Source organism: Peromyscus maniculatus, chromosome 2 (assembly GCF_049852395.1).
Source record: "Peromyscus maniculatus bairdii isolate BWxNUB_F1_BW_parent chromosome 2, HU_Pman_BW_mat_3.1, whole genome shotgun sequence".
NCBI classification, from domain to species: Eukaryota; Metazoa; Chordata; class Mammalia; order Rodentia; family Cricetidae; genus Peromyscus; species Peromyscus maniculatus.
Window position 1 is genome coordinate 120,371,019 of NC_134853.1, and position 19,504 is coordinate 120,390,522.

Sequence of the window (19,504 nt, forward strand, 5' to 3'; positions counted from 1 at the left end):
GGGCATTGAAAAAAGAAAAAAATTAACTGATTTCTCTTTCCAAAGAAGCCATATAGCCAGTGGTTGTATTCATTAGACTGGATTCACACACACATATCCATGTCTCACACACACACACACACACAAAAAAAAAAAAAAAAAAAAAAGTAAAAACTCTTGGAAGAATTCTTTTCTTTTAAGAAATTATTAGAAGAAATTATTTTTTCTCCTGTTGAGTTTGATTGAGTACCTCTTAAAATACTACATGCTTAACATGTTGTTTAGTTTGATTAATGGAAAACATCTTTTTTCTGTTCTAGTAACTAAAATTTCTACCTGGTTATCAATCAGGAAATAGTATAGGCATATGACAAACATGATATGGAAGGTGTACATATCATGAGAAGTCAATAATTCACCATTTATATTTTAATTTGTAAAAATTTGAGGGAGACTCATGGGGGTGGGATTTGAAGTGATTTTGTTTGTTCTTTTGAGACAAGGCTTGCTTTTGTACAAGGGTGTTTGTACTGTGGGTCATTGTAGCTAGGGTTTTCCTGCCTTGCCCACAGTCAGGACAAATCTTTGTCACCCGCCAGTCCCACAGCCACTCAGACCCAACCAAGTAAACACAGAGACTTATATTGCACACAAACTGTATGGCCGTGGCAGGCTTCTTGCTAACTGTCCTTATAGCTTAAATTAGTCCATTTCCATAAATCTATACCTTGCCACATGGCTGGTGGCCTACCGGCATCTTCACATGCTGCTGGTCATGGCGGCGGCTGCAGTGTCTCTCCGCCTCAGCCTTCCGCTTCCCAGAATTCTCCTCTCTCCTTGTCCCACCTACTTCCTGCCTGGCCACTGGCCAATCAGTGTTTTATTTATTGACCAATCAGAGCAATTTGACATACAGACCGTCCCACAGCACTTCCCCTTTCTTTTTTTTAAAAGGAAGGTTTTAACTTTTACACATCTCCAAAGTCAGCTTGGTATATTTGGGAATTTGGCCGTAGCTTCTCTTAACTACTTCCTGCTGGAGGGGGGCGCTGTATTTTATGGGGACACAAAGAAAATTTTAGGATCATGGAGTAGTCCGTGAGACTATATCGTCTGAGCCAGTTGCCTTGAAACGATTCTGGATGTTGGATCATCTGGGCCATGGTGTCATCGGAGACCTTTCAGGTGGTCTTGGCTGGTCAAACCTGATGTATCTTAATCTGGAACAAATCCATAGCCTCTGGCTTTCTGTAGAAACAAAAGCAGAGCCTCCTTTCCAAAGCAACATATCCTTACATCCACATTTTGAAGTCAAGGTACCTTTAAAATATACATTTTGGCATAACTCAGCAGCTTTTGTAATCAAATGTTTTTCTTCAGTTACAAATATCAAAGAGAATATAATCCAGATTCTCTGTGTGGTAGCCATCTTTATGTGGCTTATTTTTTATATTACCTTGAGCCTATTGCTTTAAACTGCAGCCTTTTAAGCCTGAAACGGCGCTGTGGCTGCTGGCTCCACCCACTTCAGCTTCCCAACATGGCGGTGGTACATTTTCCGCCAGCTCTGGGAGCCATCGTGGGTCTATGCTTTTATCCAAGCAGCGTGTAGCCCAGAAACCTCTTTTTTTTGTTTTGTACTAGCAAAGGCTAAATCCACCATGCAGCTTAATGTGCCACTTGCAGAGGCCTCATTCCCGCCATACTGCAGATGGAGCACACACGCCAGGAACCCGCCAGTAACTCAAACCGGCAGCTGCCGCTCATTTGAGAGAGACAATTAGGAAGCTGTTTTTAGCTCCATTTTAGAACCTTTTCTCAGGTTTTAGGTAGAAACTCTTGCCAACACGTTGGGCGCCATTTGTAGCTAGAGTTTTCCTGCCTTGCCCACAGTCAGGACAAATCTTTGTCACCCGCCAGTCCCACAGCTGCTCAGACCCAACCAAGTAAACACAGAGACTTATATTGCACACAAACTGTATGGCCGTGGCAGGCTTCTTGCTAACTGTCCTTATAGCTTAAATTAGTCCATTTCCATAAATCTATACCTTGCCACATGGCTGGTGGCCTACCGGCATCTTCACATGCTGCTGGTCATGGCGGCGGCTGCAGTGTCTCTCCGCCTCAGCCTTCCGCTTCCCAGAATTCTCCTCTCTCCTTGTCCCACCTACTTCCTGCCTGGCCACTGGCCAATCAGTGTTTTATTTATTGACCAATCAGAGCAATTTGACATACAGACCGTCCCACAGCAGGTCATTTCTTATACCTAGTGTACATGTTGTAGACTTGGTAGTCTGTTCTCAGTGTACACACTGTAGACTTGGTAGTCTGTTCTCAGTGTACACACTGTAGAGCTGTTAGTCTGTTCTCAGTGTACACACTGTAGAGCTGTTAGTCTGTTCTCAGTGTACACACTGTAGACTTGGTAGTCTGTTCTCAGTGTACACACTGTAGAGCTGTTAGTCTGTTCTCAGTGTACACACTGTAGAGCTGTTAGTCTGTTCTCGGTGTACACACTGTAGAGCTGTTAGTCTGTTCTCAGTGTACACACTGTAGAGCTGTTAGTCTGTTCTCGGTGTACACACTGTAGAGCTGTCAGTCTGTTCTCAGTGTACACTGTAGAGCTGTTAGTCTGTTCTCAGTGTACACACTGTAGACTTGGTAGTCTGTTCTCAGTGTACACACTGTAGAGCTGTTAGTCTGTTCTCAGTGTACACTGTAGAGCTGTCAGTCTGTTCTCAGTGTACACTGTAGAGCTGTCAGTCTGTTCTCAGTGTACACACTGTAGAGCTGTCAGTCTGTTCTCAGTGTACACACTGTAGAGTTGTTAGTCTGTTCTCAGTGTACACACTGTAGACTTGGTAGTCTGTTCTCAGTGTACACACTGTAGAGCTGTTAGTCTGTTCTCAGTGTACACACTGTAGAGCTGTCAGTCTGTTCTCAGTGTACACACTGTAGAGCTGTCAGTCTGTTCTCAGTGTACACTGTAGAGCTGTTAGTCTGTTCTCAGTGTACACACTGTAGACTTGGTAGTCTGTTCTCAGTGTACACACTGTAGAGCTGTTAGTCTGTTCTCAGTGTACACTGTAGAGCTGTTAGTCTGTTCTCAGTGTACACTGTAGAGCTGTTAGTCTGTTCTCAGTGTACACTGTAGAGCTGTTAGTCTGTTCTCAGTGTACACACTGTAGAGCTGTCAGTCTGTTCTCAGTGTACACTGTAGACCTGTCAGTCTGTTCTCAGTGTACACTGTGGAGCTGTCAGTCTGTTCTCAGTGTACACACTGTAGAGCTGTCAGTCTGTTCTCAGTGTACACTGTAGAGCTGTTAGTCTGTTCTCAGTCTACACACTGTAGACCTGTTAGTCTGTTCTCAGTGTACACACTGTAGACCTGTCAGTCTGTTCTCAGTGTACACACTGTAGAGCTGTCAGTCTGTTCTCAGTGTACACTGTAGAGCTGTCAGTCTGTTCTCAGTGTACACTGTAGAGCTGTCAGTCTGTTCTCAGTGTACACACTGTAGACCTGTTAGTCTGTTCTCAGTGTACACTGTAGAGCTGTTAGTCTGTTCTCAGTGTACACTGTAGAGCTGTTAGTCTGTTCTCGGTGTACACACTGTAGAGCTGTCAGTCTGTTCTCAGTGTACACAGTGTAGAGCTGTCAGTCTGTTCTCAGCGTACACTGTAGAGCTGTTAGTCTGTTCTGAGTGTACACACTGTAGAGCTGTTAGTCTGTTCTCAGTGTACACTGTAGAGCTGTCAGTCTGTTCTCGGTGTACACACTGTAGAGCTGTCAGTCTGTTCTCAGTGTACACTGTAGAGCTGTCAGTCTGTTCTCAGTGTACACTGTAGAGCTGTCAGTCTGTTCTCAGTGTACACTGTAGAGCTGTTAGTCTGTTCTCAGTGTACACACTGTAGAGCTGTTAGTCTGTTCTCAGTGTACACACTGTAGACTTGGTAGTCTGTTCTCAGTGTACACTGTAGACCTGTTAGTCTGTTCTCAGTGTACACTGTAGAGCTGTCAGTCTGTTCTCAGTGTACACTGTAGAGCTGTTAGTCTGTTCTCGGTGTACACACTGTAGAGCTGTCAGTCTGTTCTCAGTGTACACTGTAGAGCTGTTAGTCTGTTCTCAGTGTACACACTGTAGAGCTGTTAGTCTGTTCTCAGTGTACACACTGTAGAGCTGTCAGTCTGTTCTCAGTGTACACACTGTAGAGCTGTTAGTCTGTTCTCAGTGTACACACTGTAGAGCTGTCAGTCTGTTCTCAGTGTACACACTGTAGACCTGTTAGTCTGTTCTCAGTGTACACACTGTAGAGCTGTTAGTCTGTACTCAGTGTACACTGTAGAGCTGTCAGTCTGTTCTCAGTGTACACACTGTAGAACTGTCAGTCTGTTCTCAGTGTACACTGTAGATCTGTCAGTCTGTTCTCAGTGTACACACTGTAGAGCTGTTAGTCTGTACTCAGTGTACACACTGTAGAGCTGTCAGTCTGTTCTCAGTGTACACACTGTGGAGCTGTCAGTCTGTTCTCAGTGTACACACTGTAGAGCTGTTAGTCTGTACTCAGTGTACACACTGTAGAGCTGTCAGTCTGTTCTCGGTGTACACACTGTAGACTTGTTAGTCTGCTTTTCTGGTAATTTCCAGATTGTCTGGAAATTCCAGCATTCAAAGAGTACTGGTAGGATGCAGCCAACTAATGCAAGCATCCAACTTCATCAAATCTGGAGAAAACCTGGGTTAGAATTCAATGAGCATGTCTGTTATTATTCAGTGTTACACCTACCGGCTGGGTAGAAGTATATAGGGCTATTTTGATTTCTACCTTATTTGCTGATTTAAGAACCTGTGACTCTATTGTACCTTGTTGGGCTTCCTCACAGTTCAATAGTCAACTGCTAGTTAAATAGGGTGCCTAGTATCTGCTATAGAGATTTGTCATCTATGTGTGCATGATAGGGTAGGAGTTAAGAATGGGTTTTAGGGGCTGGAGAGAAGGCCCAGTGATTAAGAGCATTGGCTGCTCTTCCCAGCACCCACATGGCAACTTACAACTGTCTGTAACTCCAGTTCCAGGGGATCTGACACCTTCACACAGACACACACTTAGGGAAAACACCAATACAATAAAATAAAAACAAACCATTTAAAATAACTTACTTCTTTAAAGAAAAAAGATTTAAGACAAAACAAGAAGAATGGGTTTTAGGGCCAACCTGCTGGGTTTTTATCTTCCTTGCTTTTTGACAACTTTAGTGAACATTTCCTCTTCCCCAGCCTTTGAATAGGGAAAATCATAACAGTTAATTCATAGGATTATTGTATTTAGCACTACAACATACATGTTAGTTAGTTATTAAAGGTTTATTATCCCTTATTTGTAAAAAGCAAATTACAAGCTGTTGTGTTTTTTAAACGTTTCTTTGCTTATTTACTGTGTGTGTTGCATGTGCTACATTGCTTGGCGTGTGGAAGTCAGGACAACTTAGTAGTTGGTTCTCTGGTTGCATGTGGGTTCTAGGGATTGGCCTCCGGTTTGGTGGCAAATTCCTTTAGCTGCTAAGACATCTCACCAGCCTTTGAGTATTTATACAAATCATTTGATAGTACAGGCTGACCTTTGTCAATACATAGCCTGTTTTTATTCTGTGTTCGACCTTAAGTTTTTATTTTTAGTTTGTAAATGCAGATATTTGTTGTTAACTTATGGTACTTTCATGAAGTATTTGTGTTGTTATTGAGAAGTTTGAGGGTCTGTGGGATGGCGCTGCAGCAGAATGGGAGAAGGCTGCTCACACTGCATCCCCACTTGGGAAGAGCGGAGGCCTGGGGGGGCTCTGGCCAGCAAGCCTCGAGGCCCTGGCCCAGGCACCCACTTCCTCAAGTCTCTACCTCTGAAATGTTCCACAGCCTTCCAAAACAGCTCCGCCAGCTGTGGACCATGTGCTCAAACCTGAGCCTCTCGGTGACATTTCATATTCAGACCACAGTGTTGGTGACAGTTGTTCTCATGAAGTAAAAGTAAACCTGGTGGCTGGCAAGAGAATCATTGGGTGCTTTCATGCATGCTGGACAACTCGAGTTTCATCTCTGGATCCCATAAGGTGGCAGGAAAGACCCTCTCTTGAGACTTGCCTTTGACTTCTACATGCTACACACATGCACACACACACACTAAAAATGTTGTTAGGTTTTTTGGTTTTGTTTATTTATCTGAAACAGTCTCACTGTGTATCCCTGACTGGCCTAGAACTCACTATGTAGACCATACTGGCATTGAGTTCATAGAGATCATCCTGCCTGTCTCCCCAGTACTGGGATTAAAAGTGTGCACCATTAGCCGGGCGGTGGTGGTGCACGCCTTCAATCCCAGCACTCGGGAGGCAGAGCCAGGCGGATCTTTGTGAGTTCGAGGCCAGCCTGGTCTACAGAGCGAGATCCAGGAAAGGCGCAAAACTACACAGAGAAACCCTGTCTTGAAAAAAACCAAAAAAAAAAAAAAAAAGTGTGCACCATCACAGCTAGCAAATATAATTGAAAAACAAAAAACAAAACCCAATCAGATACCTGTACAGATAATAGCTGGGTAGTGCTACAGTGGCCCTGCTTACTGAGTGTCTGCTATGCTAGGCTCTGTTTACAATTGTTTGGTATTTGCTCTAGCAGTTCTCCGAGTAGACTGTGTGTGGCTCATGACTTAGGGAGGGTAAGGAACTTGTCCATCACGTGGTCACTTGGTGACGAGCAGTACTGGGTTCCGGCCTCATCTCTGACTCTGATACTCCTGTGTTCTTTCCCTGGCTTGCATTGCCCCTGTAATATAGGACATTTTTATAAGGAAAAAAAAAGCCTCATGTGCTAAAAGTACATTTTTATCCTCTTTTTGTTTTAGGTGCTGGGAAACCTCCCATGTTTGGTGATTATGAAGCTCAGAGACACTGGCAAGAAATTACCTTTAATTTACCAGTAAAAGAGTGGTATGGATGATTTTGGCTTGATTTTGTTGTTCATCATAGGTAATATAGATTATATGAAGATCTTTAAAAGAAAAACACCGTTTTCTTCATCTCTTGCATATGGTGCTTTGTATACATTGTCTTTCATATTGCATGTCATCTTTGAAGTTTCACAGTCCTGAAAATTACCCACATGCATGCTCAGTTAGCTAGGATGTGTTATTAACCTAGACCATCTCATTTTAAATAATCTTTAAATTTTATTTCTTCTCATCATGTGCGATGATATGGGGGTGCACTCGTGCCACAGTGTGCCTGTGGTGGTCAGCAGACATGTGGAGTTGGTTTTCTCCGTCCACGTTTACACAGGTCCCAGGGATCGAACCCAGAGAGCCAGGCCTCCAGACAAGCACGTTTACCCACTGAGCCATGTTGCCAGCCCTGACCTCGAGGTTTGATGCAAGAACACTGTGTGTCTGGGAAACCCCTCTGGGTGGATGCAAGCTAAAACAGCAGCAGGAGCGGACAGTGTTTCTGCCCTGTGCCCTCACCGATACTTTTTTCACTAAAGCTTACTGTGACATCAGCTCTAGCTAAAAACAGAAACATCTTGGCAATAGTAACTGGCTATATGTGTGGCACTGAAAAGGAATAAAAAGGAGATTTGAATTTGTTTTCAACAGAAAAATTTACTTCTGTCCCTTGGCCACCTAGAGTACTCTGCATCTAGGGTGGGTTCTGGCACGATGCAGACCCCTGTGAACATCTCTCGAAGGAAGGAATGTTCATTTGTCCTTTCATATTATGATAGCTCTCTCTGTAGCGTAAAGAAAAGGCCACTCTACCATCAGCGGTTTCATGGTTTGTATGGATCTCCTGCTTTGTAGAACTCAGAACGTCGTAGAGATTGCTGTTATTCTCAACCACTGAAGCAGTGGTAATTCACCTTCATGTTGTGTGCACATCTGCCTGGAGGTGTCCCAGAGCGTCTCCTAGGGACCTTAGTGATGTTAAAATGGGAAGAGTGTAGGTGCCGCACAGACTGCCTGAGTTCAGCTCCCAGCTCACTGTTGGTTCCACCTCTGCAGATGGTTTAACTCTCTCTTCTAGCTTTATCACTTGCAGAGTGGAAGTAACTGTCTACACATTTCACTGGGTCAGCAAGGGCTTTTTTTTGTTTGTTTTTGTTTTTTGAGAAAAGCTTTTTCTGTGTAACAGCCCTGGCTGTCCTGGAACTCATTTTGTAGACCAGGCTGGCCTCGAACTCAGAGATCCACCTGCCTCTGCCTCCCCAGTGCTGGGGTTAAAGCCAAGCGCCACCACATGCAGTGAGTAAGGGTTTTATTAAGGCATTTCCACACATGCTTTGTTCTTATCACCCTCGCCCACTCCCTTCCCTTCCCTCGCTCACTCTTCCTGGTTCCCTTTCTCCCCAGCCAAGAGCCCCCTCTCTGGGCACGTCTTACATATTCTATAGCCTCTTCTTTTAAAAGGACTCTAAATTTGTTTGTGTGCCTGTGTGTGGGCATGTATGCAGTTGAGGCCAGAGGATGACGTTGGATCCCCTGGAGCTAGAGTTCCAGGCACGCGTGAGCCTCTGGATATGGGTGCTGGCAACCAAACACTGGTCCTCTCCAAGGGCAATACATACATACACCTTAACTGATGAGCTGTGTCTCCAGCCCCCCATTGGTCCTTTCTCTCTTCTCAACCCCTTAAGATCTTTTCTCCTTTCATGGTCCCCTTTCTAATTTCTTCACCTACACCTTCGTATCTGTACGTATATGTGAGAACTAAATTTTAGGATCCACATATGAGAGAAGATGGAGCAGTAGCTCAGAGCTGCATCCTGATCTGCAGGCAGAAAGAGAACTGGGCCTAGCATGGGCTTCTGAAACCTAAAAGCCCACCCCATTGAGCACACTTCCTCCAGTGAGTTCACATCTACTCCAACAAGACCACACCTAATCCTTCTAATCTTGTCCGAGTTCCACTTCCTGATGACTAACATGAAATATATAAGCCTAGGGGAGCCATTCTGTTTATGTATTTATTTTGTTTTGGTTTGGTTTTTCAAGACAGGGTTTCTCTGCATAGCAGCTCTGGCTGTCCTGGAACTCACTTTGTAGAGCAGGCCAGCCTTGAACTCACAGAGATCCACTTGTCTCTGTCTCCTGTGTGCTGGGGTTATTAATATGGGAGCCACTCTTATTCAGACCACCACACTGCATGCTAGGCAAGGCCTGGACCACCAAGCTACAGAGCTACACAGTCATCTTCTAGGCTTCTTTTTTCTTGTTCTTGTCCCCTTTTAAACAGTCCCACTGTGTAGTCCAGGCTGGCCTTGAATGGTAATTCTGTTGCCTTATCCTGAGTGGCTGTGATTACAGGCCTGTGCCTAGGAGCTGGCTCCCTCTCTTAGGAGTTACCCTAAGAGTGGGGAACGCAGTCTTCACATTACCTTCTTGCCATAGCAGAAGCCTTTGCGTTTTTACAGCTCACTGTCACTTCAGCTCCTCCTTCACTCATCTCTAGGGAATTTCAAGGTTCAAGTAAACGAAAATTAGCTTTTCTTTATAAGCTGGAAACCACATCAACTTGTTTTGGTCAAAATGTAACCTTCAATGACTTGGTGACTTCCCATTGCTATATCCATCCCAGTAGTTTGGTGGTTAATGGCAAATGAGAACTATTGCTAAGTACTTAGGTTCTGCCAAGCAGTGACTTGACAGCTTTACGTGTTTAACTGAGTGCTTGAACAGCGCTGTGAGGCAGACGCAGCGAAGCATTGTGCCGTGTGCCTTCCGGAGGTATGAATTTGGAAGTAACACAGTTGGTGCCTGTCATCAGGCAACCCTTCCTAGAGAACCGAACCCTCGTGCACCATTTTTCCTGGCAGATTCAAGCTGTGCAGAGGGCCTGCAGCTCACGAGGAGAAGACACTGCTTCCTGGCCTCTGGTGCCAGCCACACCCAGGACTCAGGATGTTCCTGTGGATGTTTGTGCTGCAGCATCCGACTGCCGCCAGCCGTACTGTCCCACAATGCCCCCACCCATGCCATTTAGCTCTCTAGTAGGCTTCGAACATTTTACTGATCCTCAGCTCTATACACGCTACATTTAATAAGAGCAAATCTGGGTGTGAGCAATCGATTACTTGATGGAGATCCCTTTACATACATTTTAAGTGTATTCTTTGAGATGTCATGTATTTTGATCATATTTACCTCCCCCTACTCCAGCTTCTCCCAGAGACCTCTCTGCCTCAGTCTCCTTCCTACTTCATGTCTTCCTTTTGTAACCCACTGAATCCAGTTACTGCTGCCAGCGTGTTTATGGGGGGAGGGCCACCTGCTGAGCATGGCACCCTACCAGACATCTGACCCTCCCTTCCCTGGCAGCCATCAGTTGCCAACAGCTCAACTCAGGTGGGCTAGATCCCCCCTCTTGATGAGAAGAACCTTGTTGAGTGCTAAGTCTTCATGGTGGAGAAGTGAGAGCTTGTGGCCCATTTGAAACAAGATGATGAGCGGTATTTGGGGGTGCTGCAGTTTGCTCTGCATTACTGTAAACTGCTCCTAAGACTGAGAGTAAAGTGGATGGAAGAAGTTGCTTATCTATGAAGGACATAACTAAGAAGTATATTTATATAAGCTTAGTTTTCCTTTTAGAGGCATAGTGGTTTTTTATAATTCCTTCACAGCTGGAACTGGAGGAACTGAGCACTTTTATGGACTCTAGACAGGTTTTTCCCATTGCTTCACAGACTCTTTTCTGTAGTAGGACTAAATTATATATGCAGCTAAATTGTTTTCAAAATCTTCATCAAGCCTGCTGACTCCATGAAGTCTTCCTGTTTCCATAAGCTGTATCTTCTTGTGTTCTTTGAAACTGGCTTTGTATTTTTTAAATTGTGCCTTAAAAATGCTGTTTTTCTAATTTGTGACAGTTTCAGAAACAAATTGTCCTTGTTGCATATATTTTGTTGTATGAGTATAATTAATTTACCAAGTCTGCTAAGAATAAGTCCTAGGCACCTGGGGCATCCCTGTTTGCATTTGATGTCATAGGGTAATTATTAATGTCTTAATTAGTCAAACCATTAAGCTTAATTTTAATTAAATGGCATGAGATATTAAGTTATGTCTTGAATATTGGTAATGGAATTGTGCTTTTTATTTTCCAGGTATTTTAACAGCAGTGATAACAATTTACAGTACTGGGGCCTGGATTACCCACCTCTTACAGCCTACCATAGTCTCTTATGTGCATATGTGTGAGTTTCTCTTTTTAAAATAGAACTGAATATTTATGCCTTGAGACACAGTGTGATCTGGTTTATGTAAGCGTGATTGCTTGTAGCTTCGATCATATGACAAGCTTAAGAGCCACTATCAGATTTTCAACATTTCTATAATGTTTGTGGTGTACAGGCAAGAAAGAATGCAAAACTTACATTTGTTTTGGAGTAGAGCATTTACCAACTGCACATGACTGCTGAGCAGTGTAATACAAGAACGCTTTTATTTTTCTGGAGTAGCCAGGTAAATGAAAACTGTAGTTCCAGCCCCTCACACTCCCCCACCCCCCATTTCCCTGTGCATCCCTGGCTGTCCTAGAACTCACTCTGTAGGCCAGGCTGGCCTCAGACTCAGAGCTCTGAGTGTTGCCTCTGCCTCCTGAGTGTTGCCAAATGGCCTTCTTTTTTTTTTTTTTTTTTTGGTTTTTCGAGACAGGGTTTCTCTGTGTAGCTTTGCGCCTTTCCTGGGACTCACTTGGTAGCCCAGGCTGGCCTCGAACTCACAGAGATCCGCCTGGCTCTGCCTCCCGAGTGCTGGGATTAAAGGCGTGCGCCACCACCGCCCGGCTCACCAAATGGCCTTCTTAACTGATCTGCTAAGATAGAAACTTGTAGGCTAGGCATGCCTCCTTTAAAAAAATAAACAATGAAGTGCTTTCTAGACGAGGACTTGTGTTTGGTGGGGACCCAGTTCACTGCTGGAGTACCAGTTCCTCTTAGACTTCATGTGTCAGCAGACATTTGAGAAACTTCTTCAGTGTCTCCTAAGCTCATTTTCCGTGGTTTATTATTTCAACATTAACTGTTTCATATTTTAATAATGGGTTGAAGTTAAATTCCTAAACATGATGGTTAGTTATACTTTGTAGTGTTCAGGATATTGTAATATGATTGAAAGCTAGATTTATCAATAATAATGGCTGAATTTTATGGGAAATTTATGACCGATATGTTTATTATAGCCAGTTTTATTGGTAACTGAAGAGGTTCTAAGTGAAGTGTGTTTTTAATAATGAAATGTGATATCAGATTATTTTTTACACTAGAATGACAAGAGTCAGACATCTGCGTATTACATGGTTTTATTGGAAGATGGGCAAGGTAGATGAGATACTGTTTTGTATCCTCAGTGAATTTTGCACAATTAAATACAAAGAGAAGAGCTTCAGTATTGACCCTATTAACAGCAGCAGCCAACTCTTAGAGTCTATGTCCTCAGGTGCCCTTCTTACTAAAACCAAAAATAAAGTGCATGTATGTATGCTTTGATTTGCAGGGCAGAGTTTATAAATCCCGACTGGGTTGCTCTGCACACATCACGTGGATATGAGAGTCAGGCGCACAAACTCTTCATGCGTACCACAGGTAAAAGCAGTTGATACGGGGTCAAAAATGGGATTTTTAAAAACAATTTGGGTAAATTGATAAAATAGCGTTATTATTCTCTTTTTGTTTGTTTTTGAGACAGTGTCTCACTGTGTAGCCCTGACTGTCCTGGAACTCACTCTGTAGACCAGACCAGCCTTGAACTCACAGAGGTCCGCCTGTCTCTGCCTCCTGAGTTCTGAGATTAAAGGTGTGTGCCACCATGCCTAGCTACTATTCTAATGGTTTTAAAATTGTATAATTATGCATCTGTGTATGAATACTGCAAGATTAAAAGTAAATGTAAGCTTTAAACCAAGAGTAGAGGAATAAGTCTGTGTATTTCTCATCGATTATCTCACTTGATCCCATGATGCAATGAATATTCTTACCCTATTTTAAGCTGAGGAATCCACTGAGGCTCAGTCACACGAGGAGGAAAATGTCAGATAGTTAGGAACTGAAGTTGTACTTGTTTACGCTGCTGCTTTAGCATCCTAATCCCAGGTTCCTTCACCGTTCTTAAAGCCGTCCTTAGAGTAGGGCTTCATACATTGTGGTGTTTGTACATTAAACCACCCACTCAAAAACTCCCTCCTCTCTCTTTTCCCCCTTCTCTTTGGTCTTTGGAGACAGGATCTCTGTGTAGTTTTGGTGCCTGTCCTGGATCTCGCTCTGTAGACCAGGCTGGACTCGAACTCACAGAGATTCGCCTGGCTCAGCCTCCTGAGTGCTGGGATTAAAGGCGTGTGCCATTGCCACCAGTCTCTCCTCCTCTCTTTTTGAGTGGTGCTGGGGACTGAACAAAGGGACTTAAAATGCTAGTCAAGCCTTCCCTCTGAGCCACACCCCGGCCTGTCACCAGTGTTTATAGAGCACTGTTATGCACTGCTCTAGGTTGAAAGCTTTGATTTCTTTAAAAGCATTATAGAGCTAAGATTTAATTCTGACTTGCACCTTTTGTTGTTAATTAGCCTGAGGACTCTCTGTTGTCTTTACTGTTCACCTCTTGTAGAATATCATCCAGGAGATAGCTTGTGTTTGTCTGCCCTCTTGCTCATCTCTCCTCCTTCCAGGGCTTTCCACTGTTTTCTTTTTTTGGCACTTTCGTCCCATGGTTCTCAGCACCCACACTGATATCTGCATCCCCAAGAGTCACGCTGGTTAAAGTCCATTCTAGTTCAGAGAGTGCCCAACGTTAAAAGTGCCTTCCTCGTGCAGGATAACACAGACTATGGGGACAGCAATGTTGTCCTGTTGGAGAATTTGTTGTTGTTGTTGTTCTAAAATGACTGTACAACAAGGAATTATACATCGCTGTTTCTCTGTTTTGTCCCTGTCCCTATTCTTTTGTCCCCTACCATCCCTTCTTATGTACACACACACACTCATAAACGATGTGTGTATTTCTTGCTTACCCAGGCCTCTCAAGCTCTTTTTTTTTTCTTTTGAGACACAGTCTTGCCATGACTGTTCTGTCATGTTCTGTCATGACTGGTTTGAAACTCCTATGAAGCCCCGGACTTCGTCCTCATGCTTCATCCTGCTGATGGATAAAATAATGTTCATGAGACACTGCTAGGCTCTCTCTAACTATTTATATGCATCGTCTAGTAAAAGTGTGTATGTTTTTATAAGTAGCAGCAGTAAAGATTCTCCTTGGAGCTGTTCTGAGCAGAACATTTTGAGTGTGCAAATACGAGAGACCAGACTGTCTTCCTGTGCTCTGAGCGTTCATTTGATGCCCAAGTCTGAGCAGCAAGAACATGACTGCGGGTCCTCATCTCATTGATTATGTGTATTAAAGTCAGAGAACCGTCTTGGGATGCGGCCTTTATAAGCAGAGGGAATGCAAAGGGCTAGTTGTGTTGGGATTTGCAGGTAGTGTTTAACAGAGTTCTCAGTCAAGGCTGCAGGAGGAAGGTGGTTGCTGGAGAGCCTGATGGACGTATGGTGTTTGCTTGTTTGCAGTTTTAGTTGCTGATTTGCTCATTTTCATCCCAGCGGTCCTTTTGTACTGTCACTCCTTAAGAGAAATCTCACCTAAGAGAAAGGTAAGTTTTAAAGCGTCTGACATTTCATCTCCGAAGTGTTTATTACTAGTGTACTAAGGATCAACTTTAAGGAAGCCCTGCTCTTTGGGAGTAGATAGGCTAATGAATATTTTGTCTTCTATTTATTAATTTTCATTTAGAAACAACAGTTTAACTTACAATAACTACTTTAAGTGTGCTCTAGTCATAACAGAATGCATTGAACTTCAGGAGTGCTGTACTGTTGACCCAGGCCATGCTGGACTTACTGCTAAGCTTGTAAGTCAGAACTCTGAGCTGGCTGGTGACAAGGACTTGACCCAAGGGCATGTTGGAAAGTTTGTGTGTCTGCTCACAGTCATTATCAAGCCTCCTTTCTTGAGAATTTTACATTGAATGACTAGATAGCCAGCCATTCGATTAAAAATGCCCTTCTGGGTGTGATGACAAGGGTGCCTTTAACTCCAGCGTTCTGGGAGGCAGAGTCGGGTGCATCTTTCTGAGCTCGAGGACAGCCTGGCCTACATAGTGAGTTTCGGGACACCCAGAGCTACATAGTGTGACTCAACAAAACACCTGAACTTTTTCAGTAATTTTTACTTTTTATTAAAGTATTTTCTTTTGCCTCCATGAAAACTTTAGTGTCTTAATAGGTGTCTCTTGAAAATGGAGTATTTTGAATAAGGAAGGACAGTGCCTCAGGAAGATGGATGATGTTTCCTGCATGCTGGATGCACGGTGCTTGTCTCTCTACTGTAATAATGACCTCTTTATCCATCATACTTTTCTTCACAGATCGCTAGTGCATTATGCATATTGCTGTATCCAGGTCTTATTCTTATCGACTATGGACATTTTCAGTATCCTTTATTAAATTGGAAATGAAATCAGTTATATATTATGATCTAGGCTCACTGCACGTTGTAGCTGGAGTTTTTCTGTGTCCCTCCTGACCCGTGGTCAGGACAAATCTCTGCCACTTGCGTCCTCCAAGTAAACACACAGAGGCTTATATTATTTACGAACTGTATGGCCCTTTAGCTCAAGCTTATTACTGACTAGCTCTTACACTTAAATTAACCCATAATTCTTATTTATGTGTAGCCATGTGGCTTGGTACCTTTTCTCAGTTCTGCTCTCACATCTTGCTTCCTCTGTGTCTGGCTGGTGACTCCTGACTCAGCCTTTCTCTTCCCAGAATTCTCTTTGTCTGTTTACCTCCCACCTTCCTGCCTGGCTAATGGCCAATCAGCATTTTATTTATCAACCAATCAGAGCAACACATTCACAGCATATAGAGTGATGTCATCCATCAGCACGTAGCATGACCATCTGATATTATCATATATACTTGTATACTTATGAACTCTTTTCAGTTGATAAGTCTGGTGTGGTGAATTAAAGTCTTCAAGTTTCTGAGTTATGCAATTTTGTGGGGATATATATTTTTAAACAATTATGTATTCTTTCCTTATTTTTATTTACTTTTTCTTTTTCTTTTTTTTTTTTTTTTTTTTGAGACAGAGTATCTCTGTATAGCTCTGGCTATCCTGCAATTTGCTGTAGACCAGACTGGCCTTAAACTCATAGAGATCCACCTGCCTCTGCCTCTCTTGTCCTGGTATTAAAGATGTGTACCAGCATATCCAACATTTTTTCCCCTTATTTTTTTTGTAATTTATTTTTATTTTATATGCACTGGTGTTTTGCCTGTGTGCGTGTCTGTGTGAGAATGTTGGATCCCCTGGAACTGAATCTACAGACAACTGTGAGGTGCCTTGTGCATGCTGAGCTTTAATCAGATGTTAGAGTTTTTATTTCCCTATCCTGCATGTTTCCTTTCTGTTTTGTGCCTTATAGGAAATCACTCTGTCTTTACCATTAACACCTCTATTAAATTCCATTTGTTTTGTTACGCATATTTTGAATTTCTAATTAAGATTTTCTTCCTCTTCCTACTCCCCTTTTTCTTTTGATTCTCATCTGATTGACAGAAGCATACGGCGACAACAGCGATTTTGTTGTCGGTATTGAACTTGCTGCCAGAGTGGTTTTATTCTGTAGATTTGGAATATTATAATATTGTGAAGTAGTTTAAAAGAAACAAAACTATGTTGTCGGTATTTATAACTTCTTTAAACCTTTACACATTGCTGTTTAACAGCAGACAATATATTTGATTGAGCCTGCTTTGTATACATTTTTATCACTTTAATATTTTCAGTTTATATTTACAAGTAAGCTTTCAGTTTACATGTTATTTTTAATCACACAAGAAATATGTTTTACGAAATGCAAGCTCTGTGGCTTAATTACTGAGCTAATTTCCTTGACACGGGGACATATATAACTCTGTGAGTCTTGGTTTTGCTTTGTGGGGTGTTCTTGGAGTATCTTGTGACTGGGACCTGCTAGGGTCATTGGCATTTTGCTTAGCTCTAAATTATAAACAGATGGAGCTCTACCATTCCCTGCCATTTTTTTGCTTTTTACTTGGCAAGTGTTTTAAAAAAGGCCTCAAAGGAAAGGGGTAAGTGACTCTTAGAGCACAGAATAAAAAATTTTTAGAGAATTTATTTGCATACTTATCTGGAGGAAGGTGGTCTTTGGCTTAGGTGCTTTCTTATAAATGTGTCGGCCATGCATGGATGAATGGAAGAAAGCTATTGAGCCATGTTCTGTATCCTTGCAAATCTTCGTAACTACAGGACTGTTTGGATCCCTGTACACTTTGGAGGCAGTCTGGGCCAGTTTTCCAGAGTACTCCTGTGGAGTGCTATCACTTTAGAGCTTATCATGCTATCCACTTATTAAAAATACTCCTGCTTGACATTTTTCTTTATGGATGCATCCCTTCATGCCTGTGACATCCAAGCTAAACGCTAATTATGATAGTGGTGGGCCTTTGGCTGGAAAAATGAGTCTTTTAACAGTTGTGAAAACTTCAGCTGTGTTGTGAGTGCATTCCCATCTTAAATTGTTATTGATAGTGTCGATTGACAGTGCTGTTGTATTTGCAGTTATTGTATTGAATGATAGTCACATCACTTTTCAGGAATTCTTAGCCTTTCTCTGTCTTACTGCTCATCTCTGCTCTTTGTTCTAGACTTGAGTCGTTGATTAAGATAGCCTGTACTGTCGTGGCTTCCTTCCTTCTGTGTTGGTTGCCCTTCTTTACAGAAAGGGAACATGCCCTGCAGGTTCTAAGAAGACTCTTCCCTATTGATCGTGGATTGTTTGAGGTATGTTGACAAATGGACCTTCTTCTATTACTGTACCTCCCTTTTAACTTTGGGGAGTTCATGGAGGAGATAGCAGAGACAGTAACTTCCGTTTCCTCCTCCAGTCAGCCTGTCAGTTATTAATCCAATGTAGCACCCCTGACTTCGTTGGCATTTTTTAGTGCCTTATATGAATAGGTAATATTTTTGCCATAATTAGGTCCATAATTCAGTTGTACTTTTTTTAAAAGTCAGATTGGTCCATAGTAAAAGAGCACTGGATGCTGCGGCTACCAAGTTAACCAGCCTGCCACTGTGTTGGTTTACATTCTCTTCTTAGTTTGCCAGAATAATTTGTTAAGCTGATAATCCTGTTTACCTCAGAAAGATCTCATAATTCCTTATGAAATATATAACCTTCATCCACAGTAATTTTTAATGAGAATCCTTCATTTAATGCTACTTTAATTACTCTTGTTAAACTTTTATTGCATGAATAATTTGATCATTTAGATTTAGTAATTAAATTAAACAAACCATTTATTTCTGAAACAAAAGGTCTTTTAATAAACTTAGAGACAACATATTTATAGATAATTTGCTTTTGAATAACATTTCTTTTGAAAAGAATTAGAAAGCATCTCTAAGTTTTGAATACATAATTTCTATAAAATAGTTTTCAGTGGATTTACAGGAGGATGGGATAACGTTTTGAAAGAGACTGAACAGTGTTGTGAACGCAGAGGTGTGGGGACAGTGTCGCTGTACGGATTGGTGGTATCCCCATTGTTGCTAACATCACTCGTTAGGTGCCAGACCCTTCTGCATGACTTATGATCCCCACAGCTCTAAGATGGCTCTTGTCCCTGTTGTACAGATAGGAAACTGAGGTCAGACATTCATAGACGTGGTATGTGGCAGAGTCATGATTTCAAGTCTTGATAACCTTAACAGCAAAGCAAAGCTTGATTTTCTATAAAGGCTGCCTGTTATTTGTTGTATCTTCCATTTCAGAAAGTGTCTGTGATGGTGAGTGCAGAATGGTGTCAGACATACTCAGTGTGTCACCAGTCCCCTGTTCCTTGTCAACCACAGAAGCTCCAGAGCAGTGGTTCCCAACCTTCCTGATGCTGCGACCCTTTAATACAGTCCCTCCTGTTGTGGTGACCCCAACTATAAAATTATTTCTGTTGCTACTTCATCACTGTAATTTTGCTACTGTTATGAATCGTACTGCAAATATCTGATATGTAGGTGGTCTTAGGCGACCCTGTGAAAGGGTGGCTTGACCCACAGGTTAGGAGCCGCTGCTCTAGACCTTGTCTTGACCAGGAAGTGGGTGGGGCAGCTGCTGGAGGCCACCCCTCTCCTGATGTCACGTTTGTAGCTGTGTAGAGGATGGGTGGCACCAGCTGCGGAGCTGAGATAGCAAATCTCCTTCTGAGTGAGCCCAGCCCAATTGCTAATGTTTTAAAGCTTCTTGATTTATTAGCAATTAGTCTTGTCATTGCTAGTGCCTATTAGATTATGTGACAGAAAGTTACATTTGTAATAAAATGGTGCAAATGTAATTAACATTTATTTTACAAATTGGGGAGATTTTTGCTTTATATACTGCTTTTTGAAAAATATTAGGTAGTTTACTAGAATG

General features: G+C 42.5%; 1 protein-coding gene across 2 annotated transcripts in view; it reads left to right on the forward strand.

Annotated features, from left to right (window-relative positions):
* The window catches only part of Alg6 (ALG6 alpha-1,3-glucosyltransferase), a 50,090-nt gene that overhangs the window by 12,902 nt on the left and 17,684 nt on the right, over positions 1-19,504 (forward strand). For both annotated transcript variants that reach the window (XM_006974039.3, XM_042271451.2), the window contains exons 3-9: positions 6,871-6,955; positions 11,121-11,210; positions 12,511-12,599; positions 14,571-14,653; positions 15,428-15,492; positions 16,977-17,162; positions 17,739-17,874. In XM_006974039.3, the coding sequence (XP_006974101.1) occupies positions 6,871-6,955; positions 11,121-11,210; positions 12,511-12,599; positions 14,571-14,653; positions 15,428-15,492; positions 16,977-17,162; positions 17,739-17,874 (734 nt within the window). The remainder of the gene's footprint in view (positions 1-6,870; positions 6,956-11,120; positions 11,211-12,510; positions 12,600-14,570; positions 14,654-15,427; positions 15,493-16,976; positions 17,163-17,738; positions 17,875-19,504) is intronic.